This window comes from Podarcis cretensis (assembly GCF_951804945.1).
Source record: "Podarcis cretensis genome assembly, chromosome: 7".
In the NCBI taxonomy this organism is placed as follows: Eukaryota; Metazoa; Chordata; class Lepidosauria; order Squamata; family Lacertidae; genus Podarcis; species Podarcis cretensis.
Window position 1 is genome coordinate 92,563,688 of NC_137176.1, and position 26,877 is coordinate 92,590,564.

General features: G+C 48.0%; 1 protein-coding gene across 1 annotated transcript in view; it reads right to left on the minus strand.

The window, feature by feature from the left end:
• Positions 1-26,877, minus strand: part of SLC39A4 (solute carrier family 39 member 4) — a 41,855-nt gene that overhangs the window by 6,359 nt on the left and 8,619 nt on the right. Inside the window, 9 exon segments of the mRNA XM_079984252.1 lie at positions 779-931; positions 4,301-4,358; positions 8,586-8,690; positions 9,838-10,005; positions 11,716-11,888; positions 14,855-15,026; positions 16,604-16,971; positions 20,327-20,531; positions 23,076-23,360. Of these exon segments, the coding sequence (XP_079840378.1) occupies positions 779-931; positions 4,301-4,358; positions 8,586-8,690; positions 9,838-10,005; positions 11,716-11,888; positions 14,855-15,026; positions 16,604-16,971; positions 20,327-20,531; positions 23,076-23,360 (1,687 nt within the window).

Here is a 26,877-nt window from a genome sequence, read left to right on the forward strand (position 1 = left end):
AACCCACGCTACGCCGCTGTGTGTGTGCGTCCTGTGGAGCGAATGCAGGCTCCTTGGCTTCAGCGATAGCAACACGAAGCCTCCAAAGCACTGACCCCTCTCGCTCTCCAGGCTTCAGGGATAGCCGCCTGAAGCCTTCGGAGTGCAGCGGGAACTCGTGCTGCACTCCAAAGGCTTCGCAACCTTGCCGCCGCTCCCGGACCTGTTTTGGGGGCTGGGGTCGGGGGAAGCTCGGGCTTCCTGCGCCCCAGCCCCGCGGCTAAAACTGAAGCCGCGTGCAGCCTCTCCCGGCTGGAGAGGTTGTGCGTGGCTAAAGAGGAAGCCAAGACAGCCAGAGGGATGGATCCCGCTCACTGTCTTGGCTTCTTTGCTCTTTGGGGCTGGGGGCGGGGAAATAAGATTTTTTTTCTTGATTTCCCCCCCCCCTAAAAACTAGGTGCGCCCTATGGTCCGGTGCGCCTTATGGAGCGAAAAATACGGTATATGGAGGGCGCCAGGATGGGAAAGATTGAGCACCCTGAACTCACAATGGCCAGGCAGATGCCCCAATGTGAAACCAGCGAGCCCTCTTGGTTTCCAGCAACTGGGATTCAGAATTCATCCAAGTTGGCGGCCATCCCCGCCTCCTGTGGCGGGGAGTTCCACATTTTAACAATGTGCTGTGTGGAGAAGGATTTCCTTTTCGTCTGCCCGCCGGCTTCCTCCAGCGCACAAAATTAAATAAATCCCAACCCTGCCTTCAGTGCCATGCAATGCCCAGCCCCTCCTCCCTCCTCACCGAGCTCGTGGGGCAGTTCGTGGCACAAGACGGCCAGCGAGGTGGCCAGACCCGTCTTCCAAGAAGAGGAGAAGGCGGCGCCAACGGCCAGTCCGTCGGCGAAGTTGTGGATGGCGTCTCCAATGGTGATCATGTACGGCAGCATCCTCAGCTCTGCGGAAGAAGCAAATGGGAGACATCAGAACCTCAAAATAATAATAATTATTATAATTATAATTATAATTATAATTATAATTATAATTATAATTATAATTATAATTATAATTATAATTTGTACTGGGCCTCCCCAGCCCAGTACAAATAATAATTTATTATTTGTACAGTGTTACCTCTGGTTAAGTACTTAATTCGTTCCGGAGGTCCGTACTTAACCTGAAACTGTTCTTAACCTGAAGCACCACTTTAGCTAATGGGGCCTCTTGCTGCTGCTGCGCCGCCGGAGCCCGATTTCTGTTCTTATCCTGAAGCAAAGTTCTTAACCTGAAGCACTATTTCTGGGTTAGCGGAGTCTTGTAACCTGAAGCGTATGTAACCCGAGGTACCACTGTATCTGGCTGGGCCTCCCCAGCCACTCTGGGCGGCTTCCAACAAAGATTAAAAATACATTAAAATGTCACACATTAAAAACTTCCCTGAACAGGGCTGCCTTCAGATGTCTTCTGAATGTCAGGTAGTTGTTTATTTCCTTAATATCTGGTGGGAGGGCGTTCCACAGGGCAGGTGCCACCACCAAGAAGGCCCTCTGCCTGGTTCCCTGTAACCTCACTTCTCATAGTAAGGGAACCGCCAGAAGGCCCTCAGCGCTGGACCTCAGCGTCCGGGCAGAACGATGGGGGTGGAGATGCTCCTTCAGGTATACTGGGAAGTAGAAGAACTTCTTGGAACAGGCCAGTGGCCCCATCTAAGTCCAGCATCCTGTCCTCCCAAATAGATAGACAAATAGACTGTCTCTGCACTTGGAGGTTCTACAAGAACATAGGAGCCTTGCTGCTGGCTCAGAACAATGGCTCACCTAGTCCAGCAACCTGACCTCATAGCTGGACCTGAGCACAACAGTATTTTCCAATGGTTGTTCCCCATTATCTGGTACTCAGAGATAGACTGCCCCTGGGCGTGGAGGTTCTGCTGTGACAACAGACCTCCGTAATAGGCTTGTTCTGACAGCGGCCAAACAGATGCCCCATCTGGGGAACCTGGAAGCAGGATTCATGCGCAAGAGCCTTCATGCGCAAGAGGTTTCCAGCAGCTGGGATTTAAAAGCATTACTCTGACAAACAAAAGCACTATGCTCCATCAAAAGCATAATGTTCCACGCATTTGCCTAATTCAGCCAGCTAGCCCTGGGGGATTATCTAATGCTTACCGGTATTTCCCTTAAACTGATTTCTGAATTTTGAATTTTATTGTTACAGTGGTACCTCAGGTTAAGAACTTCATTCATTCCGGAGGTCCGTTCTTAACCTGAAACTGTTCTTAACCTGAAGCACCACTTTAGCTAATGGTGCCTCCTGCTGCTGCCGTGCCACCAGAGCACGATTTCTGTTCTCATCTTGAAGCAAAGTACTTAACCCGAGGTACTATTTCTGGGTTAGCAGAGTCTGTAACCTGAAGCGTATGTAACCTGAGGTACCACTGTACTGTATTTTATGCTGCTTTTACAATTGTTTTAGATTTGTTGTTAGCCGCCCTGAGCCTGGTTTTTTAACCGGGAAGGGCGGGGTATAAATAAAAAAAAATATTATTATTAATTTATTATTATTATAATTCCCTTCTGAAGCCGTCCAAGTTGGTGGCTTTCCCTGCCTCCTGCGGGTTCCATAGCTCAGCTACGCGGAAATAAAGGCTTCCTTTCATGACGCACAAAGGGCAGTGTGTGCGAAACACAAGCCCTGAAACCCTTTGCATTTTCCTTCCCAGCTGGCAGCCTTCAGGCCCTGCGCGATGCTGGAGGCGACATGTGCCAGAGGCGGCCTCTGGGAAGCAGGCAGAGAGCAATTCTACTTGAGCTGTCAATGACCCTTCCCATGCTGGGGGATTCAGCCCGTAACACAATGCGACGTTTGTTCTGAAAACGAGAGGGAACTGTGGCAGGAGTGGCCCAGTGGCCTAATGGATAAGGCATCAGCCTCCGGAGCTGGGGATTGTGGGTTCAAGTCCCACCTGGGTCGGCTAGCTAGCTTCTTTTGTTTTTAGATCATTCTTTTTTCTCTCCAAAAGGAGGAAATTTGCAGACAGGAAACCTCAGATATCGGAAATTAGGAGGAGGGTTAAATCAAGGTGGGAAGCTGGGCAGGTTTTGAGCGCCAATTCAGACAATTTCTTGGCTCGAGGGGAACCAAAGGTGTGTCCGGGAAGGTGTGTCCCAGGTTTGGACATATGATTTGGGTCCATGGCTGTCAACTTTTCCCTTTCCTATTCTTAATAAGGGAATTTCCCTTAAAAAAGGGAAACATTGACAGCTATGTTTGGGCCCCATCAGAAAGTGGCTGACAATCTAGGACAGCCTTCCTCATCCTGTTACCCTCCAGATGTTTTGGACGGCATCTGACAGGAGTTGTAGTCCAAAACATCTGGAAGGCACCAGGTTGGGGGAGACTGATTTAGGAGGCAACAGAGATTTGCTTGCATTGCAGAGTGATGGCGTTTCCAGCCCTCGAGACCGGCTTCATCAAAAACGCAGGATACAAACCCCAAGAGATCTCACTGAGGGAAAACTCATATAAACTCTACAGACTCTTGGAGTGGGGTATCGTTTTATGTTGGGGGTCAAGATTCCACTTTGCAGATGTTCATTTTGCTGCTCTTGATATCAATTCCCTGCGCCTTGATTTTTAAATCTTCTTATGACATGCGGGGATTGTTTGATTTCGCCGTGCCCACTCTGACACATCGCTTAGGACTGCTTTGGTTACAGTTTTGTACTTGCGTAAATATTTCTGTGTCTGTAAGCTGCCTTGGGCATGGTTTTAACTAGGGAAAGGCGACATACAAGTGAACGATTGTGAAAATAACAGGAAGATTTAAAGGAAATGACTATCAAAAGCAGAAGAGATATGAGATGATCAGAGCCTCATCAGAACTTGGGAAGTCCCAACAACAAAAAAATTATAATATGGCAGAATATTTGGACTATTTGATATGTATATGTATAATTTGGAATATTTAATGTGATGTGATTGGATTGTTAAAATGGAAAACTTAATAAAAATGATTTAAAACAAACAAACAAGTGAACGATTGTGATCATGGTTTTGCTCTGAGCTGGTCTTTTGTTTCATTATTACAATGGTTCCCTGTTTTTATAATTGTATTTCTGGTTGTTATAACCTGCCCTGGAGCCTGGAAATGTTAGAAATCACAATCGTTTAATCAAAGCAGCTTCTTGAGGTTATGTTGTGAACCATCCTGAGATTTACGGGTATAGGGCAGTATACAAATTTAATAAATAAGAATAAGAATAAATGGTGGACGTGTCAAGGAGAATCCCATCTGGTTCCTGGACAGGATATTGCTGGTGCTCACCTCGACTGAGGGTCTCTTTCTTCCGCATCTGGCTGAAATCTGCCTCCTCAGCACTCACCTATTAAGAAAGAACAGGCAGGTAGAAAAAGGGAATGGGAGACAAGCGCAGCCTGTGTCCCGCTTTGGGGCCACGCAAAAAAGGCCCTGCTTTTCCGAGGCTCAGTCCCTGCCTTCTGTTCATTTTCTGAGCCCTCCCATTTTATTAGTACAGTGGTACCTCCGGTTGCGAACGGGATCTGTTCCGGAGCCCCGTTCGCAACCTGAGCAGAACGCAACCCGCGTCTGCGCATGTGCGGGTCACGATTCGCCGCTTCTGCGCATGCGCGTGACGTCATTTTGAGTGTCTGTGCATGCATGAGCGGTGAAACCCGGAAGTAACCCTTTCTGGTACTTCCGGGTCACCGTGGAGCGCAACCCGAAAAGGCTCAACCTGAAGCAAACGCAACACGAGGTATAACTGTAGTAGCATTAATTAAATTTAAAGAGTCGCCTACATACGAAAGCGCTGGGCAGTTCATAGAATCGTAGAACTGCAAAGCTGGAAGGGACCCCAAGGGCCATTGAGTCCAACCCCCTAAATATTCTCTGATAGATGGCCACCCAACCTCTGCTTAAACACCTGAGATGAATCATAGAATTGGATCCCAATGGTCATTTAGTCCAACCCCTTGCAGTGCAGGAGCCAAAGCCTGATCTAGACAATTTTGCTCCCCCTTGGAACTCAGCAAGGAGTTTGGGGATGAAGCGCAGAACTGATTGGCGCCCCCTGCTGTTGGGCTCCCTGCCGTCTGCCCTACCAATGGCTGCCAGGCACCAGACAAGAGGCATTTCTGCACAGCCAGGTTTCAACATAATAAGCAGGTGCTTCCCTCAAAACAGAAGAGGCTTGTGGTGTAATGGTTAGAGTGTTGGACTATAGACTGGGAGACCAGGGTTCAAAGCCCCACTCAGCCAGTTGCTGTCCCTCATCCCAACCTACCACACAGAGTTGTTGTGAGGGGGGAAATGGGGAGGGGAGAAACCATGTACAACATTTTGAGCTCCTTAGGTGGACAGGTGGAATATGAATGTGAGAAATTCTGCATCAGAGGCGGCTGGACTAGATGAGCCTTGGGGTCCCTTCCAATTCTGTGATAATAAATTTAAATTAAATTAAAAGATGAGTAACATAGTTCCACGTCCTCACCTCCCCAAATAAATCATAACTTTTCAAAAGGTTGGTGTGGTTTCCCCCCAGGTTGTTTTTTTTTTAAAAGCATATATTAAAGAAGCAAACCGTGGGGGAAAGACTTCTCTCCTGTTTTGGAAACAGAACAACAGAGCGATCGTACTCTCAAGCTGATTCTAGAGGACAAAATCACTACCCATTTTTGCTTTAGACTTTGGGTCACTGTTGCTTGTTTTTTCAATCAATCTTTATTACAGTCCAGAGACCCAACAAATCGTTACAAAGCAATGCACAATTCAGACAGCCTACCTCCAGGTTAAACAAGCATTTTGTTCAGACTTAAAGATAGGGATCGTTGGTTCTTGCAACCACCGATAAAAACTTCGCCACTGCTAATGTTCTAGCGTTTGTTTGGACTTCCAATAGGAACCTGACATAGTGAGCCTCTGATTTTCCCGGGAAAGGTAATATCAGTTCAGCCCTGGCTTGCTCGTATTTCGCACAGTGCAGCAAAATATGTTTTATAGAATCGATGTCTTGAGCATCGATGTTTTTCCTACTTCATTTCAATTTCAAATCTTTGAAGGGTGTGTGTTTGCATGCCCCACTGACTCAGACTGCTGATTCCTCCCACTTAAAAAAATAAAATAAAAATTAATGTGGGAATTAAGCAGCAGGAGCTTAACCCAACAGGGAGGCAGCGTGGAGCAGTGGAATAGGCTCCTGCCTTGCATGCTGAACGTCCCTGGTTCAATCCCTTACCTCTCCAGTTAAGAAGGATCTCAGGTGGCGGGCGATAGGGAAAATACCCTCCTCTGCCAGAAAACCTGGGAGAGCTGCTGCCAGTCCGAGAAGACAATAATGAGCTCGATGCACCAATAGTCTGGCGCAGTGCGAGGCATTTTTCACATAGCCACATATTTCTTCCCGCACATCTTTATTCCACCTTCCACCATTAGGTGGGGCTGGTGAATCATGCTTGGGTTCTGGATAAAGGCATGGCACAGAATTGGGCGAAAGAGGAAGGCAGAAATTAATTTTTTGCGGCTGACTTTTTCTCTTGCTTTTTGCCGGAGATCACTCACAGCTCCTGGAATGCCGGGCTATGGATGGAAGCAACTCTCTGCCCATCTCTGGGTATCTCAGAGTTCACTGGCTCATCAAAACTTAACGTGAGTCAACAGTGTGATGCAGCAGCAAAAAAGGAAAAGGGTGGTGTGATAGGAATTTTGAGGTCTTAGATATATGTTCAATGTTCATAAGTGTACCGACCAAGCACGTACATAGATCAGCACAGGAAGACCGACCTGGAACCATTTTTGATTCCCAAACAGTCCCAATGTTTTCTCTGCAAGGTCAAAGGAAAATGGAAAACACCCCCCATTGTCTTTTACTTCACAAATCCTGTCTTAAGAGTATGTCTGTGTTTGAATAGGGTGAGCCTGTGACCTGACTTAGGAACTAAGTATTTATCATAACAAAGGACTGGCCAGGCTCCCCAGGGTATCCAATCAAGTAAGCATTAACAGGTAACCTGCCAGACAGAAGATAAACAACACACTCAGATTTCTGCTGAAACCCTTCCGTGATGTAAGTATGATGTCTCTGCGGGTGGTGGTCTTGAGCTACACCCCTTTTTGGGGATGAAAACGTCAAATCTTCACCAAGGCCAGCTATCCAGACTGGTCCTACGTGGGCCAGAAAAAAGCCAGGGAAGTCCCCAAATAGGAGTTCCATCACAGAAGGGGAAAAGAAAGAGGAAAGAGGGGATCAAGTTGATTCCAAGCCAAAGGCCAGGCAGAACAACTCTGTCTTACAGGCCCTGCGGAAAGAAATCAGATCCTGCAGGGCCCTGGTCTCATGAGACAGAGCGTTCCACCAGGCCGGGGCCAGTGTTGAAAAGGCCCTGCCTCTGGTTGAGGCTAATCTGACTTCCTTAGGGCCCGGGACCTCCAGGGTGTTGCTATTTAGGGACCTCTAGAGACTAGGACTCCAACCAGCAGCTTCAAGTTGCAGGACAGGAGATGCCAACTTCATCAGGAAGAACTTTCTGATAGGAAGAGCTGTTTGACAGGGGAACAGACTCCTTTGGAAGTTGGGCTCTCCTTCCTTGGAGGTTTCTAAGCAGAGGTTTGGTGACCATTGGTCAGGGATGCTTTAGCTGAGATTAATGTTTCGCAGGGGGTTGAACTAGATGACCCTCGAGGTCCCTTCTAACTCTTAAGTTTCTACGTATCCGTGAGGACTTGTCTCCTAGGTTAAAGGAGCAGCCTTCATCTATACAACAGTGCAGTGTCAGGCAAGCTGGCACCTTCCAGATGTTTTGCACAGCCTCTCCCATCAGCCCCTGCCAAAGCATCTGGAGGGCATCAACTTGGCCAAAGCTGCTGAAATATACTCGGAGTCGAGACTGGATTTCATGTTCTTTATTCAGCTCATAGTGGTGAGGAGGAATGGAAGTTCCCCCAGAATGTCTGCTTTATATACGTTATTTACACAATGGGCCCCACGTGATTGGCTAATTCGGGATTCTCCTGTAGGCCAATCAGGTTGCGGATTCACTTCCACCTGGAGCTGGATTGGGTGGCTCCTGTGGACCAACCAGACCGCTGCATTCTGGATCCTAGTGTTCTAGGACCAATTAGACTGCTGCATTCTGAATCCTATTGTTCTAGGACTAATCAGACTGCTGCATTCTGGATCCTATTGTTCTAGGACCAATCAGACTGCTGCATTCTGAATCCTATTGTTCTAGGACCAATCAGACTGCTGCATTCTGAATCCTATTGTTCTAGGACCAACCAGACTGCTGCATTCTGGATCCTATTGTTCTAGGACCAATCAGACTGCTGCATTTTGGATCCTATTGTTCTAGGACCAATCAGACTGCTGCATTCTGAATCCTATTGTTCTAGGACCAATCAGACTGCTGCCTTTTGGATCCTATTCAACTCAGTACATAACAGCTGCCATGGGGTTCTTTTCCAGGACCTTGAGTAATCTTTGCTTAGCGTCTGACTCATCCCAGAAATGCGTAAAACAACCCAGAGAGACTGAGGGCATCTCAGTAGCCAGGATGCCAATATCAGATGGAGGCACGCAGGACAGGCCACTCACCAGGTCAGCGTGAGAAGCCCCTTTCTCCTGCTTCCTCCTCTTCATCTCGTCTTGGTAGAGCTGCAGGGACATGCCGTGGTCGCACTGGTGACCTGTGCTGTGCGCCTGGAGGCGGGAGATACAAGGGAACATGGCATCCGATTGGACCCGTGCAGTTGCTAGGCAACCCAGCAGGAGTTCAATCCCTGCTAATTTATAATTTGGCAGAATATTTGGATTATTTGATATGTATATGTGTAATTTGGAATATTCAATGTGATTTGATTGGATTGTTAAAATGAAAAACTTAATAAAAATGATTTTTTTAAAAAAGGAGTTCAATCCCTGCTCATCAGACGATGAGCAGGAGGTTAAATCCTGCTTTCTGCAGGGATCAAGTAGGCACCCCAGTTCTCCACAGGATTGAACCCTGCTCATCAGCTAACATCACCCAACCATTAGGGTGATGTCAGTTGACAGAGAGGTGAGAAATTATTGCTGGCCACATTGGGTCAATATTGCAGTGGCGGACTCTGGGCTCTCAAATTTCAGCGGCACCCTGTGCGACGCTAAAATCCCCCCCCCCACCTCTTGCACGCTGTTCTACAGCAATGTTCTGGTGTCCCCTGCAGCAAGGAGCACGGTGCGGCTGCAACGGTTGCGCTACCCAAAAAATGCCTCTACAGATGGGCCTGCAAGCCAGAGGCTCCCCACTTCTGCCCCAGGTTACGGAGAAAGGACGTGTTACAAGCTCCTTTCGGCCCTGGATTCAGGCGTCAGCGAACTTTTACAGCAGGGGACCTCAGACCTTGTGAGGGGCCGGACTATATTTTGAAAAAAAAAATAATGAACGAATTCCTATGCCCCACCAAGAGGTGCATTTTAAATAAAAGCACACATTCTACTCATGTAAAAACACCAGGCAGGCCCCGCAAATAACCCAGAGATGCATTTTAAATAAAAGGACACATTCTACTCATGTAAAAACATACTGATTCCTGGACCATCCGTGGGCCGGATTGAGAAGGCGAATGGACTGCATCCGGCCCCCGGGCCTCAGTTTGCCTACCAATGATTAAGGGCACTGTGGGCGGTGCCGAGCAGAAGGGGTGCCCAACTGAAAAGATCCATAATTGAGAAGATCCATTTGTGGGCGCCAGGTTTTGGGCCAGGGTGCCATATTCCCCGTGATTGCCAAAGCGTGCCCCTGCCCCTTTCCGTTCCTATTCCCCACTGCTGCCAACGGCTAGCAGCCGATAAACGACCAACACACCTCGTCGTCGTCCGAGTGCCCCAGGAGGATGAAGAACTTTTCGAGGAGGAAGAAGAGGTAGAGCCCTCCCAGCACGGCCAGTAGCTTCCACAGGACGTTGTGGCCCTCGGCTCCGTGGGGATCGTGGGAGTGGCCCTCGCCGTGGGAATGAGAATGGAGACCCAGGAACTGCGGGCAAGAGAGCGGAGGCACAGATTGATTTGGGGCGCAGGGCAGAAGCTTCTGAAAACCACACATCCCTGCCTTCGAAACATGCCGGACTACAACTCCCATCCACACCAGCACCCACTGTGGCCCATGTGATGCTGTCAGGAGAGCTGCCATGCTGGCGGATGGGAGTTGTAGTATAGCACCAGGTGGAGGGCACCAGATTGGGAAAGGTTGAATTGCGAAAGGAGGGAAATTTTTATCACATGTGGTGGACTTGTAGGAAGGTAAAAGCTCACTGGCAAATGATATATAATGAGTCAAAGAAAATGTTTAAAAGTACATTTGTGGAAAAACCCAGAGGCATTTCTGTTAGGTATAGTAGGGAATGAGATCCTGAAGAGAGATATAAAACTGTTTACGTATGCGACAACAGCAGCAAGAACTCTTTTAGCCCCAAAATGGAACCAACGGGAAATTCCATCGCTAGAAGAGTGGCAGACGAAGGTGATGGACTATGCAGAATTTGTGAGGCTGGCCAGGAAAATCGGAACTTTCCAAAAAGACTGGAGTAAATTTGTACAATAGCTGAAGGACAATTGCAAACAATTAACAACACTAGCAGGGTTGTCGTAAGAAAACTTGCAATGTTAAGGATTTGTACCTTTTTATGTTTATTTAAAAAATTGTGATTAATGGAAGGAGTTAAAAGTACCATATTTTTCGCTCCATAAGACGCACCCGACCTTAAGACATGCCTAGTTTTTAGAGGAGGAAAGGGGGGAAGCCCCGTTTTTTGGGGGATCAGCTCAAAGTTGTGCAGCTTCTTTTGCAAAGGGGAAACTCCCCCCCCCCCTTTTGAGGATCAGCTCAAAGTTGTTGAGCTTACTTTGCAAAGGGAAAAATCCTGTTTTTATGGGGTTCAACTCACAGTTCTGCAGCTTCTTTAGGAAAGGAATAGGAGTCGTTTCTACAATTTCCAGACAGATAATCTAATCAACCAGTCACATGTCGCTGGGGAAACAAATGGCCTCCGTCTGCAGAACATTCAACAATGGAGGCCTGGCCAAGGGGGCGGAAGGGGACCCAGCGATCGCCCACACATTCGCTCCATAAGACGCACAGACATTTCCCCTTACTTTTTAGGAGGAAAAAAAGTGTGTCTTATGGAGTGAAAAATATGGTAAATGGGATAATGTACAAATGCTATGAGGTACAGTGGTGCCTTGCAAGACGAAAATAATCCGTTCCGTGAGTCTCTTCGTCTAGCGGTTTTTTCGTCTTGCGAAGCATCCCTATTAGCAGTTTAGCAGATTAGCGCTATTAGCGGCTTAGAAAAAGGGGGGGGGGAGGGAAAAAACTCGCAAGACTCGCAAGCCCATAGGGAAATTCGTCTTGTGAAGCGCCTCGAAAAACGGAAAACCCTTTCGTCTAGCGGGTTTTTCGTCTTGCGAGGCATTCGTCTTGCGGGGCACCACTGTAATAATGAATTATAGAAACCATGAGACCGGAGGGATGGAAGCCGAAGCTCAATTGAGCAGATATGTAATGAGTATAAGGGTGATAAAATTGAAATTTAATAAAAAAAAAATTAAAGGGAAAGGTTGGATCGCGCGCAGCTGCGCACACCTGCAAATGGATGCTGTTGCCAGCACACCTTGAGGCACACCTGCCCAGAGAGCACAGCCTCAGCACAAGCCAGAAACAGCCCCACCCGCCGTGTGAACTGACCGTGGGGATGAGGTGCAGCATGGCATCCCCGGTGAGGGACCCCACCGCCAGGCTGACGAAGAGCTGGATCACGTACTGGTAGGCGCTGACGCAGGTGGTGCAGAGGAGAACCACGATGCCAAACAGGGCACACAGGCAGATCAGCAAGGTTGCTAGCGAGCCGTAGATGTATTCTGGAAGAGGAGCAATGAGGAGTTGTGGGGAAAGAGTTAAACGTTTCAGAAGATGACATCGTACATTTCCGGGCACAATTCAAACTGTTGGTGCTATGTACTGAGTTGAATAGGATTCAGAATGCAGCAGTCTGATTGGTCCTAGAACAATAGGATCCAGAATGCAGCAGTCTGATTGGTCCACAGGAGCCACCCAATCCAGCTCCAGGTGGAAGTGAATCCGCAACCTGATTGGCTACAGGTGAATCCCGGAATTAGCCAATCACGTGGGGCCCATTGTGTAAATAATGTATATAAAGCAACCAGGACTCTCCCCACTTGCAATTCCCAGCTGCTGGAGGTAGAGCAGAGCCATTGTGGAAGTGGAATATCTTTTAGCCCCTTCCATGGCATGGCTCTCTCGACAGCTGTCAGCTGTAGTGAAAAAAATAATAATAATAAATAATAAATTATTATTATTATATTAATATTATCATCATCTTAAACTATATGCCTAACATATGGGGCATGACTATTGGTCAGCATAAATGGATTCTCTGGGCCCTTACATCTGCAAGAAGATCAATATTAATATATTGGAAGGATAAAGATATTGCCCCCTTTGGATGAATGGATAGATGGCAGGAAATCTCTTGCAACCCATGAAGACATCGCTGTCAGAGGAAGATTATGCTATTATCAAAACCATTGTGAACCACGAACCAACGTATACTTGAGAGAAACAATAAGCTTATCTGCTTAAATACCTACTACGTAGTTATGTAACTGTTTTATTGTTATTTTGTTATTGTTGTTTTCCCCTGCCTTTTAAAATGTTTTTTATGTATCCTTTTTCTTTTCCCCTTTTATTTCATATTGACTTTAACTCACTGTAATACTCTCAATAAAATTAAAATCTTAAGAAAAGAATGACACAGGGGAAAAGAAGTCTGTCGAAGCACTGCTGGGCAGAGAGGCATGGAGGCCATTGGGAAATGTTTAGCTTAGGATGAGAGGAAAGTCAGAAGTGATGTGACAGAAGTTTATAAAATTGAGGATTTTAGAATGAAGTTTTTCTCCTTCCTAACCCTAGAACTCATGGGCATCCAATGCTGAAAGTTGGAAGATGCAGGGCAGATAAAATCATGCCGCGCAGTTTTAAACTGCGGAACTCACTGCCACAGGAAGCAGTGATGTGCACCAACCCTGTTGCTGGAAACCACAAGAGGGGACAATGCTCTTGTTCTCGAATCCTTCCAGTAACTGGGACTCAGAAGCATTATTGCTAATTGGACAGCGTCTGAAGGACTGAGAGCAACAGAACAATCTGGCCATTATAAAGAAATTCTGTCCTTGGTATGCCTTTCCCCCCCCCCCCTTCTCAGTTTGATTCCCTGGCACCATATTTGTATAAATTAACTATCCCAAAATACAGATGTGCCTTCACACTGGCCAGATTGGATGCGATGCCCTCTGCCGTACTTGAGGGCAGATCCCAAAAGATTCCAACTGAGAAACGACTCTGCCCCTGTGGAGATGGCAATCTGGAAACAGTGGCTCATGCTCTCCTGTCCTGCCCCCTTTATAAAGATCTGAGGAATGAGATCACCACCCCACTCCTGCTTACCATCCCAGGGCGCCCATCTGAGGCCACATGGTTCTTTCTTTTATCAGATCAAAATGACAACAGCAAAGGTTGCTAGGTTTATCAAGGGTGCAGTGAGATTAAGGACCACTATTTGAACAATAATCTAGGTCATTTGATTCCCCTTTTTACCCATTGCTGTCTTTTTAATTGTATATATTGCTTGTTTTATGTTGCCATGGCCGTTGGCTAATGCGAATAAAGTTTATCTTTATACTCATAGTGGCAGTGCCCAGCCATCCTGGCTAGTAGCCATGGAGAACCCACTCCTTCGCCATGAATTTGTGGCTATCCAAGTTGTGGCTGTTACTGCCCCTTGTAGGAGGGAGTTCCACAGTCTTAACTATGCATCGTGTTAAGAAATGCTTTCTTTTATTCATCCCGAATGTCTGCAAACAAGACCAGGACTCTCCCCACTTGCAATTCCCAGCTGCTGGAGGTAGAGCAGAGCCATTGTGGAAGTGGAATATCTTTTAGCCCCTTCCATGGCATGGCTCTCTCGACAGCTGTCAGCTGTAGTGATCAGGTGGGATTGCTATGAGGAAATATAAAAAATATGGAGCAAGCCATTTGTGTCAGCCATGAAAGCATGGCGTTGGCTGGGTTTGAGCCATTTTGATCTGATTTCTGATCAATCCATGCTTCTGCGTCTCTGTCCTATTTCTCTGCCTGACAGGCATGTATCAACATTCTAAACACAGGCCAGTTGCTTCATCAGGCATCCTGGGCCATAAAAATGATCGTTTGCTTTGATGTAACTTTCCTTGGTTTTGTTAAGCTTTAGATAGATCTTAAGAGCCAGGAAGAGAGTTCACAAGGAGATGGTAAATACTCTTTCCTTGCCATCCTTCCGTCCTCTCTTTTTTATTGCTGTTTTTGACCTCCATAGTTTCCTAAAAGCATTGCTTCCTCTTTTATTTACTCTCAGATAGTGTATGCATGCTCAGAGTAGTCTTTGTAGTTAAAAGAATGTCTTCTGATCTGACTTTGTCCCCACATGGAGTTTTTGAAATGCTCAGAGGAAGTCTGATTGGTTCTTACGAACACTGTGTAAAAAGTTCTTTTGTGAATAAAACGACCTGGGCCGGAGGGTGGACAGGAATTATTATTATATGCACTCCTCCCAGAGTCTTGCTGGTTCAAGCCTCTGTGTGTTATTAATCAGAGTCTAACCCTTCCTTTGCTTTGGGAATGCCTCAGTCAGCTACTGGGCGTCCTACACAGAAGCAGCCTTAAGACCTCAAGCCCAGACCTTTAACTGGACAGGTTCCTACAGGACTCAGAAATGTGTTTTCTAATCGTCTTAAGAGACCAGTTCCATTTTAAGGGTGCGTGGACTCACTCTGCGTAGTGGTGAGCCGCCTGTCGGCAGGGGCGTTCCGGGAGGCAGAGCAGGCTTTGCTCAGCTGTTGCTGCACCAGCGCTGGGCTCACACGGCTGAAATCAGGGCCGGAGATTCCTGTGCTTTCGTCGATCCCGTAAATCTCAAACAGGTCACTGGGGCTGAGGCAGACCTGGAAATAAAGACATGCCCCCCAGATGAGTGAGCCACAAGGAGATCCCAAGGAGACTAGGGTTGCCAGTTCTTCATATGCCTCGTTCAGCCCGGACACTGAGGTCCAGCGCCGAGGGCCTTCTGGCAGTTCCTTCGCTGCGTGAAGTGAGGTTACAGGGAACCAGGCAGAGGGCCTTCTTGGTGGTGGCACCCGCCCTGTGGAACACCCTCCCACCAGATGTCAAAGAGAAAAACAACTACCAGACTTTTAGAAGACATCTGAAGGCAGCCCTGTTTAGGGAAGCTTTTAATGTTTAATAGACTACTGTATTTTAGTGTTTTGTTGGAAGCCTCCTAGAGTGGCTGGGGAAACCCAGCCAGACAGGCGGGGTATAAATAATAAATTATTATTATTATTATTATTATAAATGGCCCCTGTCACCATGCCTTTCACATCCATTTGATCTGTAGCCATTGGAACCAGGTGATTCCTGTTATGTGTTCCGTGGTCTGTGTTTGCCTGAGCTTGAGTCTGGACTAATCATTCTGAGCTCCTGTGTTCTGATTCGATACATGATGTCCAGTCACAGAACATTTCACTGTTTGGGCCTCTGCCATTGCCCCTTGAACTCTGAGTTGTGATTCGCAGCTTGGAAGTTTAGACAGCCAATCACGTTGGGAGTGGGAGTGGCCCAGGCGTTCAGGAATGTATATAAGCAGTTGCTTTGCCCCTGTTTCCCAGTTATGTAGTTCAATAAAGGTTCTTGCTGTTATCGCTGTGCCATGCCTTGTGGGAACCACCTACACTTCAATTCTAGAACCACAGAATTGGTTGGAAGGGACCCAAGGGATCATCCAGCCCAGCCCCTTGCAATGAAGGAATTCTGTGACGCTTGACACGGCAAAGAGGTTCCCTTGCTAATTTCTACAGGTCAGCTGGCCTTGAATGGCATAGGAGCAGGCTAGACCAGCTTTTGTTTTCTGGTCAGGTGGCAATCCTAATGGACAGACACACAAATGCACACTGCTGCCTGACAAAAACACAGCTAGAATCAGAGTCCTCAGTTTCTTGTCTAAGCGCTGACGAAACACATGGAGTGGGAAAAGAATTTCATCATCTGCCTCTGGGCTCTGCCCTTCATGAGAAAATCACCTGTTCCCAAGGCAACATCCCTCTCCCCCCCACACCATGTGGAAATTAATTCGGTTTTTATTTAAAAGCCTTTGTGTGCCAGCTTTCATCACGTCAGACGTTCACCAGACTTTTAAGTCAAATTCTCCTTTCCCTTGTGGAACATGAAGAGGAGGGAGGCCTGGACGAGGAATGGGAAACTAACGAGCATGTGATCATGGCTGCTATCTAGCAGATCCATAGGTGTCTTCTCCCTGGGTGCCCGGGCACCCACACATTTCCCCATGAAGGGGCCAGGCACCCATAAGTTTTGTTGCCAGGGCCATGCACGCTGCATGGCACCCACAGATCTGGGCACCCATGGTTGCAGGACCAAGCTGGCACTCTTGAGCAGATCCTACCCTTGAACCACCAAGCGGTCTCTCTCTTTAGAGGTTTGTGATGGGACAGAAAACGCTCCTCACCGTATCCCAGACGTTCGCGTCCTGCTCTCCCGTTCCAGGCAGACTTCGCCTTCGCCGGGCCATGTTCTTCTCCGTTTGGTTTCTAGGGTGGTCCATTTCATCGCCATGGTGGTGGTCAGTGTCATTGCCGTGGTGATGGTCTTCGTGACCTTCGTGGTCACCATGATCGTGAGGGTGATGGTCCTCGTGACCCTCGTGGTCACCATGATCATGAGGGTGATCGTGCGTGGCGCCCTCGTGCGCATGGTCATGGTGGCTGCCAAGCGCGTGGTCGTCGTGAGGGTGCTCGTGCCCAGGTTCCCCGTGGCTGTGTCCTGCGTGGGACGCCTCAGGACCCACTTTGAGCTGCTCCATCAGTCTGGTCAAGCCTGTTGCAAACACAGAAGAGGCTCTGATCTCACAGATGCCCTCAGGATCTCTGCCAGGTGGATTTACCACCAACCCAACTCCTTGAGCTCTTTGCACGCTCTCTATCAAAGACTTATGGAGCTGGTGGCAGCAGCAGCACCAGCCGCCAAGGACTTTCAGGTTCATAGTCTTCAGCTGCGATCCTAACCCCCGCTTACCTGGGAATAAGGCCCATTGAATTCAACAGGACTTATTTGTCGGTGGACATGGATTAGAGAGACTGCACTCTAAATTTCTCAATAGCACTCTCACAGAGTCCCCAGCTGAGCTTTTCACATTTGTCTGTTGCATTTTGTAGCTACGCCACACCCGGGTGTATTTCCAAAGATGGATTGTAACTCACTCTACGTGGGGCTGCCCTTGAGACTGACCCAGAAACTCCAGCGGGTGCAGAATGCCGCGGCGAGACTCCTTACGGGGTCCTCACTGCGGGATCACATTCACCCAGTGCTATACCAGCTGCACTGGCTCCTGGTGGAGTACAGGATCAGGTTCAAGGTGAAGGTTTTAACCTTTAAAGCCCTATACGGCCTAGGACCCTCGGCCCTACGGGACCGCCTCTCCTGGTATGTCTCACGGAGGACCTTGCGGTCTTCAAACAAAAACATCTTGGAGGTCCCAGGCCACAGGGAATTTAGGCTGGCCCCAACCAGAACCAGGGCTTTTTCGGCCATGGCCCCGATCTGGTGGAACGCTCTGTCACAAGAGACTAGGGCCATGCGGGACCTGACATCTTTCCGCAGGGCCTGCGAGATGGAGCTGTTCCACCAGCCCTTTGGCCAGGGCACAGTCTGACCCCCTTCTTCAGTAATCCTCAAAGAACTCTAGCCCAATGGTTGCCATTAATTTGATTTTGAATTGATTTTAGAATGAATTGATTTTAGAATGCTGTGTTACTTTTATTGTTGTTAGCCGCTCTGAGCCCGGCTTCGGCTGGGGAGGGTGGGATATAAATAAAATTTTATTATTTATTATTATTATTACAGTATTATATAACTAACTCATGAAACTCGCTGCCACAAGCTGATGTGATGGCCACTAACCAAAGGACTCTAACCAAGGGCTTAAAGGGGCAAGGAATGAGATTCCAACTAAACATATGAAAAAAGTAAGAGCTCGTTTTCTGCTGCTCCAGAACGCAAGACCTGAACCGATGGATTCAAATGACAAGAAAGGCAATTCTAGCTAAACTTTAGGAAGCCCTTTCTGGCAGAATGGACTCCCTCAGAAGGTGCTGGACTCCCCTTTGTTGGAGAATTTTGGAACAGAGCTTGGACAACCATCTCTCATAGAGGCTTTAGCTGAGATTTCTGCATTTCAGGGGGTTGGACTAGATGACCCCCGGGGTCCCTTCCAACTCTACAGTTCTATGATTCCTCTGCAGGGGGCCCAGAGGATCTGCCCCTAGATAGCCCCTTCCCCCAAGAGCTCAGAGTGATAGGTGCAGGTGGCAGAGCTCAGGTCATCCTCCCCCTTTCCCTGCCCCCCCCTTTTCCAAGGACTCCAGGAGTAAACTTTAGAGCAGGGGTCAGCAAACTTTTTCAGCAGGGGGCTGCTCCACTGTTCCTCAGACCTTGTGGGGGGCCGGACTATATTTTGGGGGGGAAATAAAAATGAACGAATTCCTATGCCCCACAAATAACCCAGGGATGCATTTTAAATAAAAGGGCACATTCTACTCAGGCAAAACCACACTGGTTCCTGAACCGTTTGCGGGCCGGATTGAGAAGGCAATTGGGCTGGCCGGATCCGGCCCCCAGGCCTTAGTTTGCCTACCCATGCTTTAGACTAGAGCCATCTGCACTTCAAGGATTAATCTGCACCTGGGAACAAAGCCCCCCCCCCCGAAACAGGACTTGCCACCCAGCAAGTGAGGAGGGAGATTGAGCTGGATTTGCCCAGGGCCACACCTGGAGTCCAGGGCAGAAGCGAGGCCACACCTTAGAACTCATCTCCATCTAATTAAGGATCTTTACGTTTTTATAATATGCAGAGAATAACATGTGCTGAAAAACCAGAGAGAGGAGTCGAGGGAAGTCTGAGGGTGGGGTGGGTAGGAGGGTTTTTTTTCTTTTGGGGGGGGGGAGGGGAAAAATGGGGGGATGAGGATTATGTGTTTTTGATAAATTGTTACGTTGAAATTCTTAATAAAAAATATTCCAAAAAACGGGGGGGGGGGGGGACTCATCTCCATCAACACACAGAGAGACACAGACACACACGTCCTTCTCAACCCCAACCCAGTGCTGGTGAAATCTCCCAACACAGGGGGGTTGGACTAGATGTCCTCAGGGTCCCTTCTGACTCACAAATTCTGTGACTCTGTGTTAAGGCAGATGGCTCATCCTCAACAGACACAGAAGCAGGAAAGTCTCGGAGCAAACCTTCTGCCTGTCTCAGGACCGAATAGACTCCCCTCCCTGCCCAAACCCTTGCCCACTGCCTTCCTCACCCAGCACCCCATTCCCCAACAGCGGGATGAAATGAGGTCGCTGCGCACTTCTGCAACCATGGCACAGAGTTTGAAAAAGCTGCAGAAGAAGTCAAGAAGCTGAAGACTCAACCAAGAGATCAAGAAATGCTGGATATCTACAGCTGTTACAAGCAGGCCACAGCTGGAAATGTAAATGGAGACCATCCTGGGATGCTTGATTTCAAAGTCAAGGGCAAGTGGGACGCCTGGAATTCCTTGAAAGGCATGTCCAAAGAAGATGCAATGAAAGCATATATTAGAAAACCGGAAGAGCTGAAGGAAAAATATGGAATGCAATAAACCCCTTTCCTGCATGCCTTAAAATGGAATCATGCCTTACTCTACTAACTTAAACTGTGTTACACAGCATGGCAGTGCCAAGACTTGATGCCACCTTCTATAATTAAAAGGGACGCGGGTGGCGCTGTGGGTTAAACCACAGAGCCTAGGACTTGCCGATCAGAAGGTCGGCGGTTTGAATCCCCGCGACGGGGTGAGCTCCCGTTGCTCAGTCCCTGCTCTTGCCAACCTAGCAGTTCGAAAGCACGTCAAAGTGCAAGTAGATCAATAGGTACCGCTCCGGCGGGAAGGTCAACGGCGTTTCCGTGCGCTGCTCTGGTTCTCCAGAAGCGGCTTAGTCATGCTGGCCACATGACCCGGAAGCTGTACACCGGCTCCCTCGGCCAATAAAGTGAGATGAGCGCCGCAACTCCAGAGTTGGCCACAACTGGACCTAATGGTCAGGGGTCCCTTTACCTTTACCTAAATTTACTTCTAATGGTTTGTATAATAAACACTATCAAATTCAAAAACAAACAAAAAAACCAGTGGGTTGAAATTACCTGCCAAGGTGAGGTTGTGGGTCTTGTTGCCGTAGAGCCCAAAGATGTACTCCACAAAGTAGTGTTCTGGGGGGAGGGCATGGAAGCAGCCCCCTGCCAGGGCATGGTAGGCAACGGCTGCCAGCACCTGCCCAGCTGGCTCCGAGGCTACTCGCCTGGAGATCCGTGCACTGCTCTCCAGGATCTGGTCCACTCCTGCGCAGGGCTGGGAAGGAGAGGAGAGCAGGTCAGGCGACAGGCTGAGCCTCTGAGGCTGCTCAGCCGAGCAATTTATTTCACAGGATCCTAGAATTTTAGAGCTGCAAGGGACCCCCAGGGGGCATCTAGTCCAAGCCGCTGCAACGCAGGAATCACAGCTACTTATTTGTGCTTTATTTTGTAAGCCACCCTGACAGCCATGGCTGCAGAATGTCTAGAGATGTACTTAATTTAATGGCGAGACAGAAGAATAACAGCGGGTGGCAGTGGAGAAGCAGAGGACATGAAAAGGGAACGGAAGTGTGGGAATTTAGCAATGGGAGCAATAAGAAAAGCCTGTGTGTCTTGAGGCTTTTTTGTCTTAGTAATGAGGACTAGAAAGTTGGCCTGGTCATATTTAACTAGCTTTTAACTGCTCCCACCTAGAACTTTCTCAAGTTTGGTCTTCTTCCCCTTCCTTGCTAACAAAGGCCAGATGATTAACAGTAGAGAAGATTAGAGTTGCCAGCTCTCCCCTCCTTAATTATAGTGTGACAGACAGATATCCAACAGGTAAAACTTTACCCCATCAAGAAAAGGCAGGAAAAGCTTTCGCTGTCTAATTTCCATGCCACCGTGCAGCTCTCACAAGCACAGGAGGCAAGGAGGTAATGGCAGGGCAAGGGGAATGCTAGCATTTTAATTACGGTTTTCCTTTAACGGGCATCACCATTTATCAGGAAATTTGTCTTGGCAGCATCTCTCAAAAACATTTGACCTGGCCAGGTGAGAGTTGTAATCCAAAACACCTGAAACTCAACAACGTGGGGAAGACTGGTCTGTACATTAAGCTACACATTACTGATAAACTTATTAAAATCTTACAGTGTACAGAGAAATGTTTTGCTCTGTATCACAACCCTAGAACTCATGGACACCCCATGAAATGGAATATTGTCCGATTCAGGGCAGACGAAAGGAAGGCCTTTGTCCCACTGCACCCAGTTAACCTGTGGAACTCCCTGCCGCAGTAGGCAGGGATGTCCACCAATCTAGATGGTTTTAAAAGAGGGTCAGACAAATTCATGGAGGAGGAGGGCTATCGATGGCTCCACAGTTGAGAGGCAGCAATGCTCCTGAATCCCAGTTTCTGGAAACCCCAGGAGGGGAGAGTTGCCCCAGGGTTCGAATTCTGCTTGCTGGTTTCCCATCAGGTGATCTGGTTGGCCACTGTGAGAACAGGAGGCTGGGCTGGACACGCCGAGGTTGGATTTTTCAGCTACTTTAAAAAGAGGCTGCATTTTAAATTGCATTTTGACCTGTATTTTAAATTCCCCCCCACTTTCCTCCCCCCTCTATTTCCCCCTATTATGTTTTTGTTGTTGTTGTTGTTGTTTAGTCATGTCCGCCTCTTCGTGACCCCCTGGACCAGAGCATGCCAGGCACTCCTGTCTTTCACTGCCTCCCGCAGTTTGGTCAAACTCATGCTGGTAGCTTCAAGAACACTGTCCCACCATCTCGTCCTCTGTCGTCCCCTTCTCCTTGCACCCTCCATCTTTCCCAACATCAGGGTCTTTTCCAGGGAGTCTTCTCTTCTCATGAGGTGGCCAAAGCATTGGAGCCTCAGCTTCAGGATCTGTCCTTCCAGTGAGCACTCAGGGCTGATTTCCTTCAGGATGGAGAGGTTGGATCTTCTTGCAGTCCATGGGACTCTCAAGAGTCTCCTCCAGCACCAGAATTCAAAAGCATCAATTCTTCGGCGATCAGCCTTCTTTATGCTCCAGCTCTCACTTCCATACATCACTACTGGGAAAACCAGAGCTTTAACTATACGGACCTTTGTTGGCAAGGTGATGTCTCTGCTTTTTAAGATGCTGTATAGGTTTGCCATCGCCTTTCTCCCAAGGAGCAGGCGTCTTTTAATTTCGTAATAATCCAGTAGGCTCCTCCTTATGTTCTTAATCCAGAATTGGGATGGGAGTAGATTCTGCCAGCAGATCCTCTCCCAGGTGTTACCTCTCTTAGGGCCCTCGTATTTACGGGACCGCCTCTCCTGGTCTGCCCCGCAGAGGACCTTAAGGTCCATGAATAACCATAGTTTAGAGGTCCCGAGCCCTAAGGAAGTCAGACTATCCTCCCCCAGGGCCAGGGCCTTTTCAGTGATGGCTCCGACCTGGTGGAATGCTCTGTCCCATGAGACCAGGGCCCTGCAGGATTTAACTTCCTTCCGCTGGGTCTGTAAGACAGAGCTATTCCACCTGGCCTTTAATTTGAATTCAGCCTGATCTTTTATTTCCCTTTCCTTCCCTCCCCTTTTATGAAGATCATCCACTCTGAGACCCACAGCTAATTCTCCCCTGATCTCCTCGCTAGCCCAAGTAGGACTGGGGATTATCTAATGCTTATTTCCCCTAAATTGATTTTTGAATTTTATTGTTATTCATGTTTTCATACTGTATTTTATGCTGCTTATGCAATTAAGTGTTTTAAATTTGTTGTTAGCCACTCTGATCCCGGTTTTTTAACCGGGAAGGGTGGGGTAGAAATAAAAAATTATTATTATTATTATTACCTCATTTCTTTCATTCTCCTGGATGTTTCTCTGAACGGCCCCCATCAGCTCGGCCACCTTCTCTCGATCAGGCCCAGCAGAAGAATTCCCCTCTAAAAATTTGCTCTGCAAAGTGCGGACCTTGGCCACCCAGTCTCCGTCCGCCACGGACCGGCAAGCTGCCATGGGGTCAGTGAGGTAGTAGACCAGGCCAGCGGAGAATGGCAACAGCTCCGAAGATGTGAGGTTGACATCCCTGGGAATTTTTCCCTTTGTGAGTGTAAAAATATCCGAAGCAGAGAGACACTGGAAGGGGGAAAGAGAGAGAGAGAGAAGGGGGACAGTTTGTTATTTTTGCGCAGATTTTTACGGTTTTCATTTTTGAATTTTTATTATTTTGGTCACTGACCACTTCCAACCCACTTACAATATCAAGGAAATCATAAAACACGATAGGGATACGTTTGAATTTGCAATTAGGTATAACAGGGACAATACAGACATAGCAACAGTTAAAAATATATAAATTAAAACTTAGTCACTAACATATAACCTAAAATTATCATTTGAAACCTTAATCATGATGATAGCATAGCTTGTTCCCTACGTTTTATGGCAATCACACAGAATTTGGCTACCCTTAACGTGATCTCAGGATCCTTGTCCTGTACCAGGGATTTCAGACATTGAAGTTTAGATTCATTTGGAGATTTGGTTTTCATTATTGTCTTTTTAAAAAATAAACCCTATGGTGTTTGTTTGTTTTTCCTTCGCAAGCTGCCTAAATGATTCTGCTCATGGGTGGACACATTTAATAATAAATAAACGACATCTGACGCAGAGTGCTGTGTAGCTCCGAAGCTTGCACACGCTGACATGAAAATAAAAGAATTTTTTGAAAGTAAAGCGGCTTCGAAGCTTTGTGGCTCCTCTGAAACTTCTGGAGGGCACCTGGTTGGGGAAGGCTGGATCAGGCCAAGTGCACCTAGCGTTCTGTTTCCTGCAGCTATCAGCTGGATCAGGGCCTCTGAGGTGCAGGGGACAGAAGATTAATAAAAGTGAATGTCTCGGGTGTTATCAGCACCAGATAAGAGGTGAATGACTCAAGTGAGATTTGAACCCAGGTCTGACTAGCCCGCTCAGCCTGCAACTAGATGGGTCTGGATAGCAAGGGCTGAGACAAACCATGGAGTCCTTGGCTTTTGCCCTGGTGCTGATAAAGGATTGCTGAGCTATTTGCAAAGCCTGGACAGCTAGGTTAGGAAGTCGCCAGTTGTTTGAAGCTTTTCTATCAGGTCTGGTTGGGGCCAGACGACATGAAACTCAGCCAGATGGGTGGGGTATAAATAATAATAATAATAATAATAATAATAATAATAATAATAATAATAAAACTAATAATAATAATAATTTATTATTTGTACCCCGCCCATCTGGCTGGGTTTCCCCAACCACTCTGGGCAGCTTTCACAAAGACCAAAAATACACTAATATGTCATACATTAAAAACTTCCCTGAACAGGCCTGCCTTAAGATGTCTTCTGAATGTCAGTTAGTTGTTTATCTCTTTGACATCTGACAGGAGGGCGTTCCACAGGACGGGTGCCACCACTGAGAAGGCCCTCTGCCTGATTCCCTGTAACCTCACTTCTCACAGGGAGGGAACCACCAGAAGGCCCTCGGCGCTGGACCTCAGCGTCCGGGCAGAACGATGGGGGTGGAGACTCTCCTTCAGGTATACTGGGCCTTTGAGGCCATTTAGGGCTTTAAAGGTCAGCACCAACACTTTGAATTGTGCTCGGAAATATACTGGGAGCCAATGTAGGTCAATGATTATTATTATTAGAGGCAGAGGCAACCCCTTGCCTCTTTTTAATTCAGGAAAAACCCAGACCCAGAAAACTCTGATCCCAAATGCCAGAGAAGTATAGTGGGTGCCACGAGGCAAGGCACAGTGATAACAGCAAGAACCTTTATTGAACGACATAACTGGGAAACAGGGGCAAAGCAGCTGTTTATATACATTCCTGAAAGCCTGGACCACTCCCACTTCCAACGTGATTGGCTGTCTAAACTTCCAAGCTGCGAATCACGACTCAGAGTTCAAGAGCCAATGGCAGAGGCCCAAATCCTGAAATGTTCTGCGATTGGACATATCGAATCAGAACACAGGAGCTCAGAATCCTTAGTCCAGACCATGGGTAGGCAACCTAAGGCCTGGGGGCCGGATCCAGCCCAATCGCCTTCTAAATCCAGCCTGCGAACGGTCCAGGAATCAGAAGACAGTGGTACCTCTGGTTGCGAACGGGATCCATTTTTCCCCTGATTGAATAAGTCAGGTGAGTGCAGGAATGCAGGAATTCTGTCACTCTTGACACGGCAAAGAGGTTGCCTTGCTAATTTCTACAGGTCAGCTGGCCGTGAATGGCATAGGAGCAGGCCAGACCTGGTCAGATGGCAATCCTAAGGCAAGCATCCCCAACCTTTGGCCCTCCAGATGTTTTGGCCTACAACTCCCATGATCCCTAGCTAACAGGACCAGTGGTCAGGGATGATGGGAATTGTAGTCCAAAACATCTGGAGGGCAGAAGGTTGGGGATGCCTGCCCTAAGGGGATCTTGTTGCTTTTGATTATTACCCACGAGAATTTCTTCTTGAAAGAGGTGGAATGTAGCCATGTTCCAAATAAATTTGACCTGTGCAGGTTTTCCGCCCCCCCTGCAGTATCGCTGCGCTGGCCGAAACTGCTAGAGCTCTATCGTTCCAGGAATGGAATGCCTTCCTCCCTAAGGCAAGCGTGCCTCGATTTGTGCCAAAGTGGGTGGCACCCCAGGGGAAGGTGTGCATGATCACACCTGGAGCCTGACATTCTCGCCTGTGTACTCCCAAGCGTGACGCTGGCAGAGAGTACAAAGAGTCATTCTCTCTGTGTCTCTCGCAACCTGGCACACGTTCAGCTGGGTGCCTGCATGTCTCCTCCGCACTGTGAAATACGAGGCAGCAGGAAAAAAAGACCTCTTTGCGCAGTGCAGGGTTCAACTGTGGAACTCTCTGCCACAGGAGGCAGCGATGGTTGACAACTCGGGAGGGCTTAAAAAGAGGGAGAGATAAATTCATGGGAGAGAAGAGCTATCTATGGCTACTAGCTGCAGTGCTTCTGAATGCCAGATGCTAGAAGCCATGGGAAAGGAGCGTTGCTCTTGTGTCCCACAGGCATCTGCTTGGCCCCTGTGCGAACAGGATGTTGGACTAGATGGGGCGGTGGCCTCATCCTGCAGGTTCTGCTGATGTTCGTCAAGCAAACAGCGACACATAGTTCTTCAGTGAGTCTCCCTACAGCCTGCACCCAGCAGAATAGGAATTAAAGGGGAATCTGCAAAGTAAATATGGATCTGCTGGGAGGGATGTCTAGACTAGGTTAGCATGGTCCATCCTAGCAGTATGTCTGCATCTGGAAATAAGATGCGGAGGTGACAGACAGGGGCGTAGGAAGGGGGGGGGGGTGCAGTGGAGACGGTCCGCCCCAGGTGCCATCCCAGAGGGGGGGGGTGACAACCCCCCCTGGGCGGATCGCACTGCCGTGCCGCTCCGGATGTAGGAGCGGCTAGCTGAGCCACTGGTGACAGAGGAGAAGAGCCTGCAGGATCAGGCCAGCTGCCCATTTAGTCCATTTGATGAGGAGGTACAGGTTAGAGACAGTGTGGCAGAGTGATTAGAGCGTAGGACTTAATGTGCTTCACAGGGTTGTTGTGAGGGTGAAATGGCAAGGGGGAGGATCTTGTAACAACAACAACAACAATTTATTATTTGTACCCCGCCCATC